This window comes from Physeter macrocephalus, chromosome 2 (genome assembly GCF_002837175.3).
Source record: "Physeter macrocephalus isolate SW-GA chromosome 2, ASM283717v5, whole genome shotgun sequence".
In the NCBI taxonomy this organism is placed as follows: domain Eukaryota; kingdom Metazoa; phylum Chordata; class Mammalia; order Artiodactyla; family Physeteridae; genus Physeter; species Physeter macrocephalus.
Genome location: NC_041215.1, coordinates 23,166,996 through 23,182,864, shown reverse-complemented (window position 1 = coordinate 23,182,864; position 15,869 = coordinate 23,166,996). Strand labels below are relative to the sequence as shown.

Sequence of the window (15,869 nt, the reverse complement as noted above, 5' to 3'; positions counted from 1 at the left end):
GGGGGGGGGGGGGGGGGGGGGGGGTGTGCTGAACTGGGTGATTGGGATTGACATGTATACACTGATGTGTATAAAATGGATGACTAATAAGAACCTGCTGTATAAAAAAATAAATTAAATAAAGGACAGGAAGAGAGTCAGGCCAACACCATGTAAAGAGCCCTTGTGCCCCAGCTTGGCTCTTTTGACCCTGGCCCTGCACCCCAAGTTTCCCTTCTGCACCCACTTGCTGTGCTGGGAGACCCACAAACCGCCCCCTCCCCAACCCAGAGGGAGCGAGTCCCTCCGCCAGCCCCCAGGGAGCCCATGCAGGCCACAGATGAACTGCCCACAGGGATTTGGACAGCTGGTCTGCAGTGCAGGTGGAGCTAGGGAAGCACAAATCTGGCAGAAGCAGGTCCAAGTTGACTGGCTGCCCCCACCCGCGTCCAGTGGGGAAGGACGCTTCATAAGATGCCAAGTCCCCGGGGACCTGCTTACTGGCCAGGTGAAGGAGGCGGTTATAGTCTGACACGTGTGGCTTGGGTTTTGGCATGGGGTCCCACTCTTCCAGCAGGGCGGCTGGAGCCCTGGGCTTTGCCAGCTGGATGATCCTCGGACTGGGGGTGGCCATCTGGGCTGCCCTGGACACTTGGGGCACCTAGAAACAGAATTAGAGGGGAAAGAGTAAAGCAGCCCATGATTCCTCATGGCCCCTGGATCAGAAAGACCCTGAAGGCAACACTGAAAGACAAAAGACTGACTGGGAAGAAGTTAGTTTGCAGTGTGTTCAGCAAAGGATTAGTAGTAGCCATCATAAATAAAGAGCTTCTCTAAATCAATAACATGAAAAATCAATAGGAAACTGAGTTAATCGTGCAGGAAAGTAAACCCAAAGGATCAATAATCCTCTCTGTGCACCAGGGAAATGTAAATTAAAACAGCAAACTATCACTCCATGCCAACAAATATGGCAAAAGTGAAAAAGTCTGGTGTTATCAAGCCCTGGCAGGAAGGTGGGAGGAGAGAGATCCCGATACGTGGCTGGTAGGAGGGTGAATTGTACAAGCACTTGGTGTGTGTGTAACATTTAATGTTTTACAAAAGCTCTCTGCTGGGTGCACTTTGGGTAGGAGACTGCCCAGAGGCAGAGGATTGGCTGTAATGTTCTCTAGGGAGACTGAAAGATGAGTCCCTTTTCTCCTGAAAGTGTCCTGCTGAGAAATCACAGGCACTACTCTTGTCAAAGACATCCTGGAGCTTACAACTTCACGGCCCTCTCAACCACCCCTTCCGTTCCCTCTCCTTTCTTCCCCTCCTTCTCTGCCCAGCCGGACGGCCCCCACAGCTCAGGTCACCAGATGAGGCGGATGAGTCAGCCTGCGGTCCTGCCCTCAAGGGGCCCCCCGTCTGCAGGGGTGACAGGCAGGGAAACAGTCACTTATCCATGCATTCGAAGAATATTGACGACCACTTCGTGCCCTGCACGGGGCAAGGCCAGCTCTGCAGTAAGGCCACAGCAGACACGAACACATGTCCTCGGGGAGCTCACGTTTAAGGAAAGGATGACAGCCCATCCAGAGCGCACGTGAAAGGGGCGGGGAGGGAGCAAGAAGGGGTGTCGGATGGGGGCCCCACCAGGCTGGTCAGGAACATGCCCAGCTGTACATGCCAAGGCCCAGGGGCTTGTTGAGGGACCGGCATTTAGTCCAACAGGGGGCACATGGGGTAGTAGGGACGGAGAAGGCCCCATCCTGCTGGCTTCCCCGGGGCACTGGGGAGCCACAGAGGGTGTTGGAGCACAGAAGGACTCAAAGGCTAACCAAACTGACTGCTGAAGCCTTTTTTTGAGACAACTGGGGAAACGGAGCATGGACTGGGTATTTGGACACTAAGGTATTATTGTTAAATTCTTTCAGTGGGATCTTTGTTGTTAGGGGTTTTAAACTACCCTCGCCTGTTAGAAGTCCATATGAAGAGTTTCTGGGAGAAGCAGTGTGTTGTCTGCATTTAGTTGTAAAAGTGTTCAAGTTGGGGTTCTGTCAAACAACCACATGAAAAGACACGGATCCAACGCACACTAAACCCCAAGGCCGCCCCACCTCACGCCTGTCAGGGCGGCCAGCCGTAAAGGAATAAACCAGCAAACGGACACACGGTGCCAGACGGGGCGGCCACTGTGGGAGCAGGTGGTCAGTCTCTGATAAAGTCGGACAGGCCTCCTGGCCAGGACCCCGCTTCTGGGTGTTGACCCTGGAGATACGGCAACGTATCCCACAGAGACCCAGATGCTCACGGAAGCCGTGTGCGCAGGAACCAAAACCCAGAAACAAGCACGTGTCCTTCGGTGGGTGCGAGATGCCCCCAGGGCGGCCCCTCCCAGGGGAGCACGACTCCGTGCTGCTGGCCAGGCCGGGGCACCGCGCAGGTGCCGGAGGGTAGCTGCTGCGGGCTGCCGGGGCGGAGTCGGGCCTGAGCCGGGGCGGGGGGAGCCTCAACTGGAGGAAAGCAAAGGACCGGGCTGAGAACGGACTGAACTCCGCTGTCACCTCTGAACCGCGGTTGCCCGGCCCCCGTGGCAGCAGCCGGCTCGGCTCCCGTCTGAGCTGACAGGCAGGGGAGGGTGGTCCCCGCGCTGCCTTCAAAGCCCGGGGGAGGAAAGTAAAGCCTTTTCTTGAACAAACCCCGGTGACTCCCGATGGTTCAGGGAAGCAGTCACACGTCTGTCTGTTGCCTCTTGTCCTTCCGGACCCGCTGAGCCCCCGGGGGCAGCTGGGGAGCTCCAGGGGGAGAAGGGCACCCACCTCAGACATGTGTATGCTCCAGATGTTATTCCGGACCTTCGGGGTGGCCAGTTCCCGCAGGCGGCTGGACGCCCGGTACTCCAAGGTGGACCGGGGAATGGGCCAGATGGGGGTGGTCCTAAGGGAGAGCCAGGCCTGAGACCCTAACCCGCCACCCGGAGCCATGTCTGTGTGCTGTGTGTTCACGTCTCCTCTCTGACCCTGGGGCTCAGGGAGAGCCTGGTGCAGTGCAGGGTTTTCAGAATACCTCCAAGAGGGGTTCCTAAAAGAATCCCTAACAGAGCCCCCTATTCTCAAGGATGGAGCAACCCTCTCCCTGGTAGTTCTCTCCCAGCCGTCTCCCCTACTCCCACCATCAGGCTGGGGTCAGGAGGTGGATCAAAGGGGTGAAAGTCAGCCCTGCCACCCCCCCACCTCCTAAAATCGGGTCTCAGCTCTGCCTCTGCCCCAGAAACAGCCGTATTTCATTGATCCGAGGCAGACTCTTATTTTCACATCTCTGAGGCTGGAATGCAGTGGATAAACACTGTCAGCCTGACCAGAAGGCCCGGGGCCATCCATGACACAGAGGTCACCCCAGATTACAGGTCACACAGAGGTCATTCCAGATTACAGATCACACAGAGGTCATTCCAGATCACAGAGGTGACCCCAAATTACAGGTTACACAGAGGTCACCCCAGATTACAGATCACACAGAGGTCATTCCAGATTACAGATCACACAGAGGTCATTCCAGATTAAAGATCACACAGAGGTCACTCCAGATTACAGGTCACACAGAGGTCACCCCCCAGATTACAGGTCACACAGAGGTCACCCCAGATTACAGATCACACAGAGGTCATTCCAGATTACAGATCACACAGAGGTCATTCCAGATTAAAGATCACACAGAGGTCACTCCAGATTAAAGACCACACAGAGGTCACCCCCCAGATTAAAGATCACACAGAGGTCATTCCAGATTACAGATCACACAGAGGTCATTCCAGATTACAGATCACACAGAGGTCACTCCAGATTAAAGACCACACAGAGGTCACCCCCCAGATTACAGATCACACAGAGGTCACTCCAGATTACAGATCACACAGAGGTCACCCCAGATTACAGGTCCACAGAGGTCACCCCAGATTACAGATCACACAGAGGTCATTCCAGATTACAGGTCACACAGAGGTCACCCCCCAGATTACAGATCACACAGAGGTCATTCCAGATTACAGATCACAGAGGTCACCCTGCAGATTACAGATCACAGAGGTCACCCCAGATTACAGGTCACACACAGAGGTGCCTCCAGATTACACTCCAACCAGCATCAAGGTGAGAAGTTGTGGTCACAATGACGGCCATAGAAACGGTGGCTGGAGCCTGTCAACATGGGTGAGTAGGGCTCTCGGGCATGTTTTCCTTTCCACACGTGCGTGAGATAGGAAACCAGTCTGTGTCTAATAACACCAGACCCCACGTCAGCAAGCGTGGAAGCCGCAAGAACTGAGACAGAATCATGCCAGGAGGCAGGCGCCTAAAACCATCAGTCTCACAACCGCCAGCTGCCCAGAGCGACACCAGCACGTGCCCTGCAGCCCTGAGAGCCTCCTGCGTCCTGTCTGGGTAGCTGAGCTTCAAAGGCTCAGTGTCTGGCCTGCGTGAATGGGTCTCCTGGTCCCAGGACCTGGACCCTCCCCTGCAAGCCCCGACGAAAAGGGGTCCCTGCCCGGCCGCCCCCTACCTGTTGTTGTTGTAATACTCCGAGTAGAACCTCTTAGGTCGGGCCAGTTCCTCCAGCCAGCGGGACACCTCTGCACGAAAGGGCAAACAGCTCCGTGGAAACGTGCCCCTCCCTGAGGGCTTCCTTCCTCTTGAATCCAGCTTCACACAAGGGACATCTCACACCAGACACCCTCACCTGGGGACAGCGGGGCACACAGGGTTCGGGGGGGGGGGGGAACGGGGGCTCGGGCTCCTCTGCAGGACGGGCCTGGGCTCCAGGGGCCTCCGTGCTCACTGCAAGGGATTCTAAACCCAAGAGAGAACTCGCCCTGAGCGGCTCTCCAGAAATGAGCTTTCTTGAAATGTTTTATTCAAAGGGATCAGCAGGTCTGGGAAGGAAAGGGGTCTTTTGTGAAGTTAGCACTGACCCCACTTTGACTGAGAGGCAAACTGTGATTTCCCCTGGAGAGCTTGCCCCCCACCCCTCCCCCACCAGGACCAGCCTCCAGCTTGGGGACAGACTCCAGAGAGGAGACACCCGGAAGACTGGGGGTGGGGGCGCTCCTGGGAGATGGGGGAGGGGCGGTCCTGCAGGGACCCCTGGGAGGGTTGGGGCTGGGAGGTCTCCCCAGACGGAGCCAGGTGCAGGTCACCGTGAGGTGGGGGTGACCCGGCCGCAGGCGCCTGGCCAGCCCCCCTCCCCCTGATGCCCACCCCCCCCCCCCCCCGCTGCGGAGAAGGGGTTAGGGTTAGGGCTAGGCGGGTCAACCTACCCGGCACCGTGATGGTGAGGGTGGTATCCTCAAGAAACCTCTCTGTCCAGTACACAGATGGCCTGGAACACAGCCAGCGGGGCTCAGCGTGAGGGAAGCCAGGGTCCCGGCGGTCTGCACCCCATGCAGCTGCAGAACTCAGGGCACCCCATAAACACAGACAGCGGGGAGAGGGGCAGTGGAGGGGGAGGAAGGGAGAGCTTCCAGGTGGGAAGAAAGGAGAGAGGAAGTAGATGGACAGCAGAGGCAGGTCAGAGACGGACACGGGAGAAAAGTCTTAGAGGCACGGGGAGCGTTAGGTTATTCTGAGCAAGGCTGGTGTTCAGAGAAGGAGGAAGCTGGAAAAAAAGAGGCGCCACTGAGAAGCGGCCCGGTGTCTAGGAGCAGACCCATCTCAAGCCAGATGGGGCTGGGGTCCAGAGCTTCAGGTAGAGCTGGGAATCCTGGGGCGGGGCCCCCAGCACAGAGTCCTTCCCCCAACCCTGTCCCAGGAGAGGAAGGGTGGTTCCGGTGGAGCCCCCCCCCCCCCCCGGAGTGGGCCGGGGGGGGGGGGGGGGGGGCGGGACTCACCAGTAGACACAGAACTGCAGGTTCCTCGTGCGGGGGGAGATCCAGGCGTAGCCCCTGCAGCAGCACCCCATCCTGCGAGAGACAGGGCCCCGCCCGCCTCTGCGCGGGGCTCCGCTGGTTCGGCCGGTACCCAGAGGCTGCCGAGGGCACCGTGTCCCCTCTCAGACCCCCCCCCCCCCATCCAGGCCGCCCAACACCTCACCTGTCTTTCAAGACTTGCCAGCTGGCCTTGGGTTTCGCCAACTCAAACAGCCGCCTCTTCTTCCTCCTCTCCCTGCCCACGGAGGTGCCAGGGGTCCTCTGGGAGATGGACAGCCGGCTGAGGGAAGGTGGACACTGAGGCCAGAGCCCTTGCTCCCCCGGCGGGGTAGAACCACCCTTGGGCTCTCGCCCCGGCCCTGGAGGAGAGCCCTGGCACCACAAAGACCTGATCTGAAATCCTAGCTTCGCCACCAGCCAGTGCCCTCGGTTCCCTCCTTTGTGAAATGGAACAGAGACCTGCTCCCGCCTGCAGGGCCACAGAGGGGATGCTGAGCCATGCACGGTGCCCCCAGGAAGCCCCCAGAGCACCAAGGCATCCAGGCTCCTCTCCCGGCTCAGACCCCTCCCCGAGCCCCGCCCATGCGCAGCACCGCCCTCTCCAGGGCGCACGCCCCCTGCCCCGCCGGCCACCTCACACGGCACCCTGGGCGCTCAGCACACGAGCTCCGTCACCGTGCCGGGAGGGCAGAGGCCCCTCTGCAGTGCGTGAGGGGACGCGTGCTTACCCAGGACCAGGAGGCGAGGGGTTCCAGCCGAGGAACCCATGCACACACTACGGCACGGGGTCCCTCCCTAGAGGGAGCATCCGAGTTTTTCCGGGTGTCCTCCCGGCCACCGAAAGCGTTTCTGGCAATTTAGGGTACTTGCAATGGTTTCAGCTTTGCGGGTTGGGCTATTTTCCCCCATTTCTTTTTCTTTCTGTCGGATGGAGGGCTCACGACCTCTCAACTCTGCCACCTCCAAAGTTGGCGTTTGCATAGGGTTTTCCACGACGACTCACCTGCCACCTGGACGGGGCTGTTTGCCGCCTTCCTCCTCAGCACAGCGAGGTGCCGACAACTTCACCCCTAGAGTGAGCACCCAGGCCAGTGCAGCCACGCCCAGGGCCACCCCCGCCCACCCCTGCCTGGGCGCCCACTCCTGCCCACCTCATCTCAGGCATGCCCTCCTCCGCGTCTTTCTCCAGAACCCTCTCCAGCTCCGCGAGGGCCTCCTCCGGGGTCTGGGTGTCCACGAATTCTTCCCCAGTCACCTCCTCAAGGGGGAGTTTCCTCCTCTTGGTCTTCCAATCCCTGGTCCGTCCAGACCCTGGTATTCGGGGCCCCTGGACCCTCGGTTCTCATACGTGGGGCCCTGGAGGCCCAGGGTGCCGTCATCCTGCCCCCTTTCTGGCTGGTCCTCGGCCTCCGACACGCGGTGGCCGTCGAGCGAGCTTTGCTGGTGGTCCCCCACGCGCTGGGCCCTTCCCAGCCCTGAAGCTTTGCTCCCGTTGTCTGTGGTCACCGGGCGACAGGAGCACGGCCCGCCCACATTCTCAGCCTACATTCCACGCCCAGCGCATCTGAGGTGGTGGGCATCCCTGGTGGGGCCGCCTAGCCCTCCAACCTCAGCCCGCCCGCTCCCCTGCTGCGGCTCTGCTTTCCTGCTCCTTAAACATGCACCTACCTCAGGGCCTTCGCACTTGTCAGCGCCTCTGCCCGCACACGTCCTGGGGGCTCCTCCTCGGGAAGGCAGCCCCATTCCTGGGTCTCCCTGCATCTCGGCACTGGTTTGACTTCTCCATGGTGTCTGGCACAGCCTTGTAGCGAGTCGCCTTCCCAGGCCAGGGGCGGCGAGTGCCCCATTCACTGGTGTCCCGGGGCCTGGGCGGGCTCTCAGGGAAGGGCTGCTGAGTGAGCAGTTACCCTGGGAACAGGGCTCGGTGTTGGGGCACACACCCAGCTCCACCCTACGTTTCTTCTTAGTAAAGGACCTGTTTGTGTTCAGATGGGGGAGTCGGTGCTGGGGGTGACAGTTCACCAGGGGTCCCACCTCCTCCCCAGGACTGGCTCAGGAATGGGACCTGAGAGGAGGTCTGCAGGGGCTTTGAGGGATGGTGTCCTCTCTCGAGACAGGAGGAAGAGAGCCTGTGTCTTCTTCTTGGTTATTTCTGGGACTGCGTGTGACACAAGTCCACGTGGCCTACACACAGGGAGGCCAAGCAAACTGTAACATCCGAGTTTGGAGCAGAGAAAGGTTTATCACAGGGCCGAGCAAGGAGACCGGTGCTAGTGCCTCCAAAACCCTGAACTCCCCGAAGGGTTTCAGCAAAGCCTTTCTAAAGGCAAGGTGTGGGAGGGGTGTGGTAGGTTGTTGCAGGCTTCTTGGTGCCGGAATCCTTTGTTCTTGCAGCTGTCCACCTACGTCAGGTCATGATGTTCCTGTAATCCTCCAGCAAGACAAATGTTATTCTCTGTCCTGCACTTTTTATCTCCCTATGAATGGGCTCTTAGAGGTCAGAGCCCTGAGACTAGGGCTCTCCTGTATATTTCAGGCTACAGGCCACATTCTTGTACAGAAGGTGCAGAGCCAGCCTGACTAAGCACAGGCAACAGGGCACAAAGGTTAAAGCAAAAGAAACAGATCTAACATGGAGTCAGATTTGTTCTTGCCTGTTACAATGTGACCATGAGACCTGCTAGTCTAAGGATGTGAGCTGAAAGATCATCCACTTGGCGACCCTGGAGCCTTCTGTGTCTGGGCTTCCTGTTACTTGACACAAATAGTTCTCTTAGGCTGAGTTGTTGTAGCTGGGCTTTCTGTTCCCTGCAGCCACAAGCGCCCTGATACATACCCTGCCAGCCCCAGCATTTCGTGAGAAATAACTTCAGCGATAGCTGGTGTTCAAAATAGGCTGTCTCACGTGGTCAAAAGAAGGTGATCGTGGGAATTCCCTGGTGGTCCAGTGGTTAGGACTCAGCGCTTTCACTGTCAGGGCCCGGGTTCCATGCCTAGTCAGGGAACTAAGATCCTGCAAGCCATGCGGCCAAAAAAAAGAAGAAAAAAAAAAAAGTGAGAAAGTGATTGTTGGGATACTTGCTTTGTCCTCACCGCTCCAACTCCCGTCCCCCATCCCGGGATCCAGCCTTTGGGAAGCCCCCTCAGGGCATCACAGGACCACATCCCCCAAACCCTCTGTGCGGAGACCCCACCCAGCGTGACTCTCCATTCCTTTGCTTGGCTGTTCCCTATGCATCATTTAAGACTCTCCTATTTAACAAGACACAAAAATACTAATCGTAAATGACCGTGCTAAATTTTAGTTCTTCTGATCATCAAAAGACAATAAAATGAAAAATCTAGACACGTGGCACAAAAACAGACACACAGATCAATGGAACAGCATAGAAAGCCCAGAAATAAACCCACGCAATTAATTAATTGGTCAGTTAATCTACAACAAAGGAGGCAAGAACATACAATGGAGAAAAGACAGTCTCTTCACTGAGTGGTACGTGTCAAAGAATGAAACTGGAAGATTCTCTAACATCATACACAAAAACAAACTCAAAAGGGATTAAAGATCTAAATGTAACAGGAGAAACCAGAAAACACAGGCAGGACACTCTGTGACATAAATCTCAGCAATACTTTTTCGGATTTGTCTCCTAAAGCAAAGAAAATAAAAGCAAAAATAAACAAATGGAACCTAATTAAACTTAAAATCTTTTGCATAGCAAAGGAAACCATCCACAAAAGGAAAACGCAGACTAACGAATGAGAGAAAATATTTGCAAATGATATGACTGATAAGGGGTTAATATCCAACATATATAAACAGCTCATACAAGTCAACATCTAGCAGCTCTATTTACAATAGCCAATACATGGAAGCAACCTTAGTGTCCATCAGCAGATGAATGGATAAAGAAGATGTGGCACATATATACAAGGGAATATTACTCAGCCATAAAAAAGAACGAAATAATGCCATTTGCACCAACATGGATGGACCTAGAGATGATCATACTCAGTCAGAGAAATACAAATACCATAGGATATCACTGATATGTGGAATCTAAATATGACACAAATGAACTTCTTTACAAAACCGAAATAGACTCCCAGACATAGAAAACAAACTTATGGCCAAAGGGGAAATGTGGTAGAGGAGGGATAAATTAGGAATTTGGGATTAGCAGATACAAACTACTATATATAAAACAGATGAACCACAAGTGCCTACTGTATAGCACAGGGAACTATATGCAATATCTTGTAATAACCTACAATGAAAAAGAATCTGAAAAAGGGTATACATATATATATATATATAAAAAACTGAATCACTTTACTACACACCTGAAGCTAACACAACATTGTAAATCAAGTATAATTCAATTAAAGAAAAGGAAATCAAGGAACTAAGAAAAAGCAAACTAACAAAAACCTCAACATCAAAAAAAATTTTTTTTGATTAAAAAATGGGCAGAAGACCTGAATAGACATTTTTTCCAAAGAAGACATACAGATGGCCAACAGACACATGAAAAGATGCTCAACATCATTAATCATGAGGGAAATGCAAATGAAAACTACCATGAGGTATCACCTCACACCTGTCAGAATGGCCATCATCAAAGAGTCTACAAATAACAAATGCTGGAGAGGGTGTGGAGAAAAAGGAAGCCTCCTACACTGCTGGTGGGAATGTAAATTGGTGCAGCCACTGTGGAGAACAGTATGGAGGTTCCTTAAACAACTAAAAATAGAGCTACCATATGATCCAGCAGTCCCACTCCTGGGTATATATCCGGAAAAAATCACTCATTCACAAAGAGAGGTTCGGCTGCCTGGGACCTTCATGTACAGCTGCGCCGTGTTCATGCCCAGGATGGTGCAGCCCACGTGGCTCAGCACGGTGCCCGTGGACGTTACCCGCGTGAAGGCGGGCAGCTTCAGCGGCTCCTGCGGCCGGGGCTTCCGCCTGCCGTGACGAGGGGGCAACACAAGGGAGCCGCGACCCCGACTCTGCCGACGCATCAGCACTCCCGCCCCAGCTTGCTGGCCTCAGCCTCACTGACCGCTTGGCATCGGACGGGTCGATGTTGGCGCCAAACTTGATGATGTGATGGTTCTTCGGGCCCGGTGCGCTGCTGCAGGGGCAAAGCGTCCCTACCTAGGAGGGGCTCCCGTGGTGCTGTCCGGCTCCTCGGCCTCCCTCTCCTTCTCCTCCTGCTCGGTCACGGGGGTAGGCAGGCCTGGGTCAGCGGTCTTCCAGGAGCCCTCCCACCGCAGCCGGGGCTGCAGGTCCCCCGATTCCGCGCCCCGTGCGCGCCTCTCACCGGCAGGGACTCCTGGAAGGATGAGGCCTGGTCCTGCGCGTCCTTGTCAATGGTGCTGTGGGAACGGGAGCTCTCGCAGGGCCAGATCTGTCGCGTGCCCGTCGGGTCCCAATTCTTGTCTGAGGGCTGCTGCAACCTCCACCGTGTCCTCACCACTCGCCTCCACCAGCGTCTTGGTGCAGAAGAGGCCCAAGTCTGCAAGGGAGGGCCGAGCAGGGTGTCGGGGCAGGGGCAGAGGGCGGGGAGAGAGGCCCCAACTCACCCCGGCCCTTCTTGCTCCCCAAGCCTCTGACGGGGTGGACACAGGCTTCCCAGAGCTCAGCCCAGGAAGAACAGGAGAGAACCCCAGCCCCTCTCCCAGAGTCCTCAGGTGTCCATGAGGCCACAGGGGCAAAGCACCTGGCACACAGTAGGTGCTCAATGAAAAACAGTTTCTTTACGTTATCACTGGATCCAATGAAAGATCTCGGCAAGAGAAAGCCTAGAATGTGCTTCCATAGCAGTGGAGGATACATGGGTAAGAGAAGGCTACAAGTACAGAGGAAACAAGATTGATGTTTACAACGCAATATGGCTTCCTTTTACTTTTGTATGTGTTTGAAATTGTGCAGAATATAATGTTGAAAAAGAGAAAAAAAAGATACGTGCACCCCAATGTTCATAGCAGCACTATTTACAATAGCCAAGATGTGGAAGCAACCTAAGTGCCCATCAACATACAAACGGATAAAGAAGATGTGGTACATATATGCTACGAAATACTACTCAGTCATTTAAAAAGAATGAAATCGTGCAATTTTCAACGTGGATGGACGTGGAGGGTATTATGCTAAGTGAAGTACGTCAGACAAAGAAAGACAAATACCGTATGGTAACACTTGTAGGTGGAATTGAAAAAATACAACAGCGACTTCCCTGGTGGCGCAGGTTGGGGGTCCGCCTGCCAATGCAGGGGACATGGGTTCAAGGCCTGGTCCGGGAAGATCCCACATGCCGTGGAGCAACTAAGCCCGTGCGCCACAACTACTGAGCCTGCGCTCTAGAGCCTGTGCTCGGCAACAAGAGAAGCCACCAGAATGAGAAGCCCGCGCACCGCGATGAAGAGTAGCCCCCGCTCGCCGCCAACTAGAGAAAGCCCGCGCACAGAAACAAAGACCCAACACAGCCAAACATAAGTAAATAAATAAATAAATAAAAAGAATATATGTGTATAACTGAGTCACTTTGCTGTACAGCAGAAACTAACACAACATTGTAAATCAACTCTACTTCCATAAAATGAAATTTAAAAAACCAGCAGTTGCTTGAAATCTCCCTCAATAAAGAGAAAGAGAGGGTCACATGAGAAAAGGGGAAGGAGGAGACACATGAGCAGCTGGGTCACCACTCACCTGTCTCACAATTTACCTGCACCCAATTTCTTTTTAAACAACTCCAAATTCAGCAGGGCCCACAGAGAAAGTCACCCCTGATGTTGCGAAGCACGAAATACATCCGTTCATTTCAAACTAAGGAAACTGGGCGTCCTGAGGCAGAATATGGGCCGGAACCCAGGGACGCTGCCCGTCGCTCAGGCTCTCTCTCAGTGCGGCGGGCGGCTTGTCTCCAGAGCCGGCAGTGCCAACTGGCAGCTCCCCCGTGGAGCAGTGGAGTCAAACCCCCCTTGAATCTGGGTGGGGACGCTCTGGCCAGCAGAATGGGGCAGACGTGAGGTCCTGGGCCTGCAGCTCCTGCCTCTGACCACTGCAGGGGTCACCAGGGAGGAAGGCTGACCACTCTGCGTCCCCCACGCTGGGAGGAAGCCCAAGCAGCCACACCAAGGTCTGGGTCGGCGCCCAGCTAGGCCCCGACAGTCAGGGGACTCCAGCCCCAACAGACACTGCGTGGACCAGACAGCAGTCCCACTGGGACCAGCCCAGGATGCAGACTCCCGGCAAGTAACAAACTGCAGTTTTAGGTCGCTAACTTGGGGCTGTCTGCTACGCGACAACGCGTCACTGAAACCCACCCTCCCCATCCCTTCCTGAGTCCTGAGTGAGTTTGTCCAAGTGGCCCAGGTGGGTCTGCAGGGTCCCCGCCATCCACTGCCCTGGCCCTACTCCATCACCCTTCAGGGGAGCTGCCTCCTTGCTGCCCCGTTGCCGAGTCCAGGCTTCTATTGCTCCCCGCACGACAAGCTAATAAATCGAGTCGTTGGGACAAGGAATAGCGACTTGATCTAGAGAAGACAGTGGACTTGCGTCCCAAAGAGCCATCTTCCCTGAGAGAGCGTGCAGGCTCCTTCCATACTGAAAAGGGCGGGACTAAAGCCAAGCACTTCCTGGTTCCCGTCAGCCTCCGGAGGGCAGGTGTTAATGTCTTCCTCCTGCAGCGTTCTCAGGTGGGCCTGGTCAGGAGGTTTCCTGGGAGCTGAACAGAGGTGTTTTAATTTCATGCTCATTAACTGGGAGGTGAACAGAGGTGTTTTAGTTTCATGCTCATTACCTGGGAGGCAGGGTTCCCAGAGATGGGCCATTGTATTTAATTTAAGCTGATATGCAACATCCCCGTAGGGAGTAGCCTGTAATAGAATACAAGGTTTCTTCCCTATTACACCAACCTGTGCACTTACCCTTCCCTTGATTTTCATGTGAATGAGTTCTCCAAGAGGCACCTTAAATGTCACCTCCTCCAAGAAGCCTTCCCTGACCACCCATCTGAAGTAGAGCTTCCTTGTTTTCCTACCTAAATGTACGGGAATTTTGTTGCTGTTGCATAGCTTTTATCACGACCTCACGTATTGCATTTTTAACATATCTGTTGTCTTGTTAGCCCATTAGAATACGGGCTCTGCTGCAGCGGGAAGGTGCCTGGGCTCCCGGCAGGGAAGAGGCTGCAGTACCAGTGGCGGACACAAGATGCCGCTGCTCTCAAGGGCATGTTGGTCCCTCCGCCGGGGCGTTAATACTGGACCAAGGTCTCCGCGCAGCATCTCCTTAAAAGCCCCGCCAGCACCCCCGCCCCCGCGCCACCCGCAAACACACACAGTCCCTCCTGCGAGGTGGATTTTATCATCATCATCCCCGTTTCGCTTTCACCCAGGAGGAAACAGGCTCAAAGAGGCAGTCATTGCCCAAGATTGCACAGGACTCGTACCCACAGCATACAGTGCTAAGCTGCCTGCGGTGGTGCCTCCAGCTGGGGCTGCATTTGCAAACCTCAGTGGTGATGGGAAATGCGTTGACCAAAGATCAAGGATGCACGGGGCCTTCCTGAGTCTAAATTATTCTCCCTGGAGACCAGCCACAACTCTTCCCTCACTCAGCAGCCTTCCGTGGCTCCCACCTTCTACAAGAATGTTTCCCAAAGCAAGGATACACGGATTGGTGTCTTCAAGGTACCATTAAGTGGGATACAGTCCCATGATAAATAACATCAAATAAGGGGATGAGACATTACTCCCCTCTCCCTTCTACAGTCCTTCTGGGAACCTCAAGAAGAAAGTCTCAGCAAAAGTTTAACCTCCCCCAGTTTTGTTCATCCCTTTTAACCAAGGGAGAGCAGGCCCAAGCCCGGGGCAGGTCGGGAAAGCTAGAATTTAATAACCTCATTTTGTTCTCATTGGTGTTTGTTTGCACACCTCGTTTCTGGTTGTTCTGTAGTTGTTTTGAAATAATTGCAAACTTCCTAGAAAAGTTGCAAGAGTTTCCTGAGAATTCTCAGGGACCTTCACCCAGACCCGCCAGCTGTGACATTTTGCAGGTAGCTTCATCTTCTGTCTTCACTCTCTCCTGCACGTCTGAGGACAAGCTGCAGGCAGCACACCCCTTTACCCCTAAATACCCCAGTGTGTTTCTAAGAACAAGGATGTTCCCTTCTGTCACCTCAGCATGATTGTCAAAATCAGAAAAAAGTAGCACTGATACAATACCCTATCTAATCAAGAATTTTTGTTCAGATTTCACAGGTTGTCCCAGTAATGTCCTTTACAGCTTTTTTTTTCCTGGCCCGGGAGCTAGTCCCAGTGCAGCAGGATGTTTGTCTCCTTTGTCTCCTCTAATCTAACAATGCTTCACTCTGTCTTTCATGACCTGAATGATTTTGAGGAGTTCTGGTCAGTTATTTTATAGGAGATCCTTCATCCTGGGCTTCTTTCATATTGTCTCATTATCAGTGAGAGGTTGTATGTGTTGGCAGGAATCCTGCAGCTGTGGTGCTGTGCCCTCCTGGGAGGGTGGTGTCCAGAGCACAGGTGTCCCGTTGCTGGTGACGCGACCTCCATCCTCTGACTCAGGGCATCACTGCGGGCTTCTCCACAATCAAGTAAAGGCGTTCCCCTTGAAATTAATAAGTCATCTTGAGGGAGCTACTTTGATACCAGGCAAACCCTCTGTTTTCCCTCATCAAATTTCATCCACTCGTTTTTACACCTTCTTTCTTTTCTTTTTCTTTCTTTATTTTTTTAATGTTTTCCTTTCTTTATGGCAAGTTGTATTGGTTTTCCATTTACAGAGACAATACACCTCTTTTTGCTCACATGTGTTCGGTTAAAAGAAATGGGTCGATGTTCTGATTTGAAGAAATACATCAGGCCCGCAAAAAAAAAAAAGGTCTTCCCTGGTGGTGCAGTGGTCGAGAGTCCGCCTGCCGATGCAGGGGACACGGGTTCGTGCCCCGGT

The 15,869-nt window shown here is 54.2% G+C and overlaps 2 protein-coding genes across 2 annotated transcripts in view; both read right to left on the bottom strand.

Moving 5' to 3' along the window:
• The window catches only part of MIER2 (MIER family member 2), a 40,785-nt gene extending 37,927 nt beyond the window's left edge, over nt 1-2,858 (bottom strand). The window contains exon 1 of the mRNA XM_055087100.1: nt 2,784-2,858. Within this exon, the coding sequence (XP_054943075.1) occupies nt 2,784-2,792 (9 nt within the window). The 5' untranslated portion in view covers nt 2,793-2,858. The remainder of the gene's footprint in view (nt 1-2,783) is intronic.
• Nucleotides 2,859-6,033: 3,175 nt separating this feature from the next.
• On the bottom strand, nt 6,034-7,695 carry SPMAP2 (sperm microtubule associated protein 2). The gene is made up of 3 exons (XM_028500990.2): nt 7,553-7,695; nt 7,036-7,142; nt 6,034-6,164 (listed from the first exon to the last, which is right to left on the bottom strand). The coding sequence occupies exons 1-3, from the start codon at nt 7,643-7,645 to the stop codon at nt 6,044-6,046; spliced, it is 321 nt and encodes a 106-aa protein (XP_028356791.2). The 5' UTR covers nt 7,646-7,695; the 3' UTR covers nt 6,034-6,043.
• Nucleotides 7,696-15,869: the final 8,174 nt, after the last annotated feature.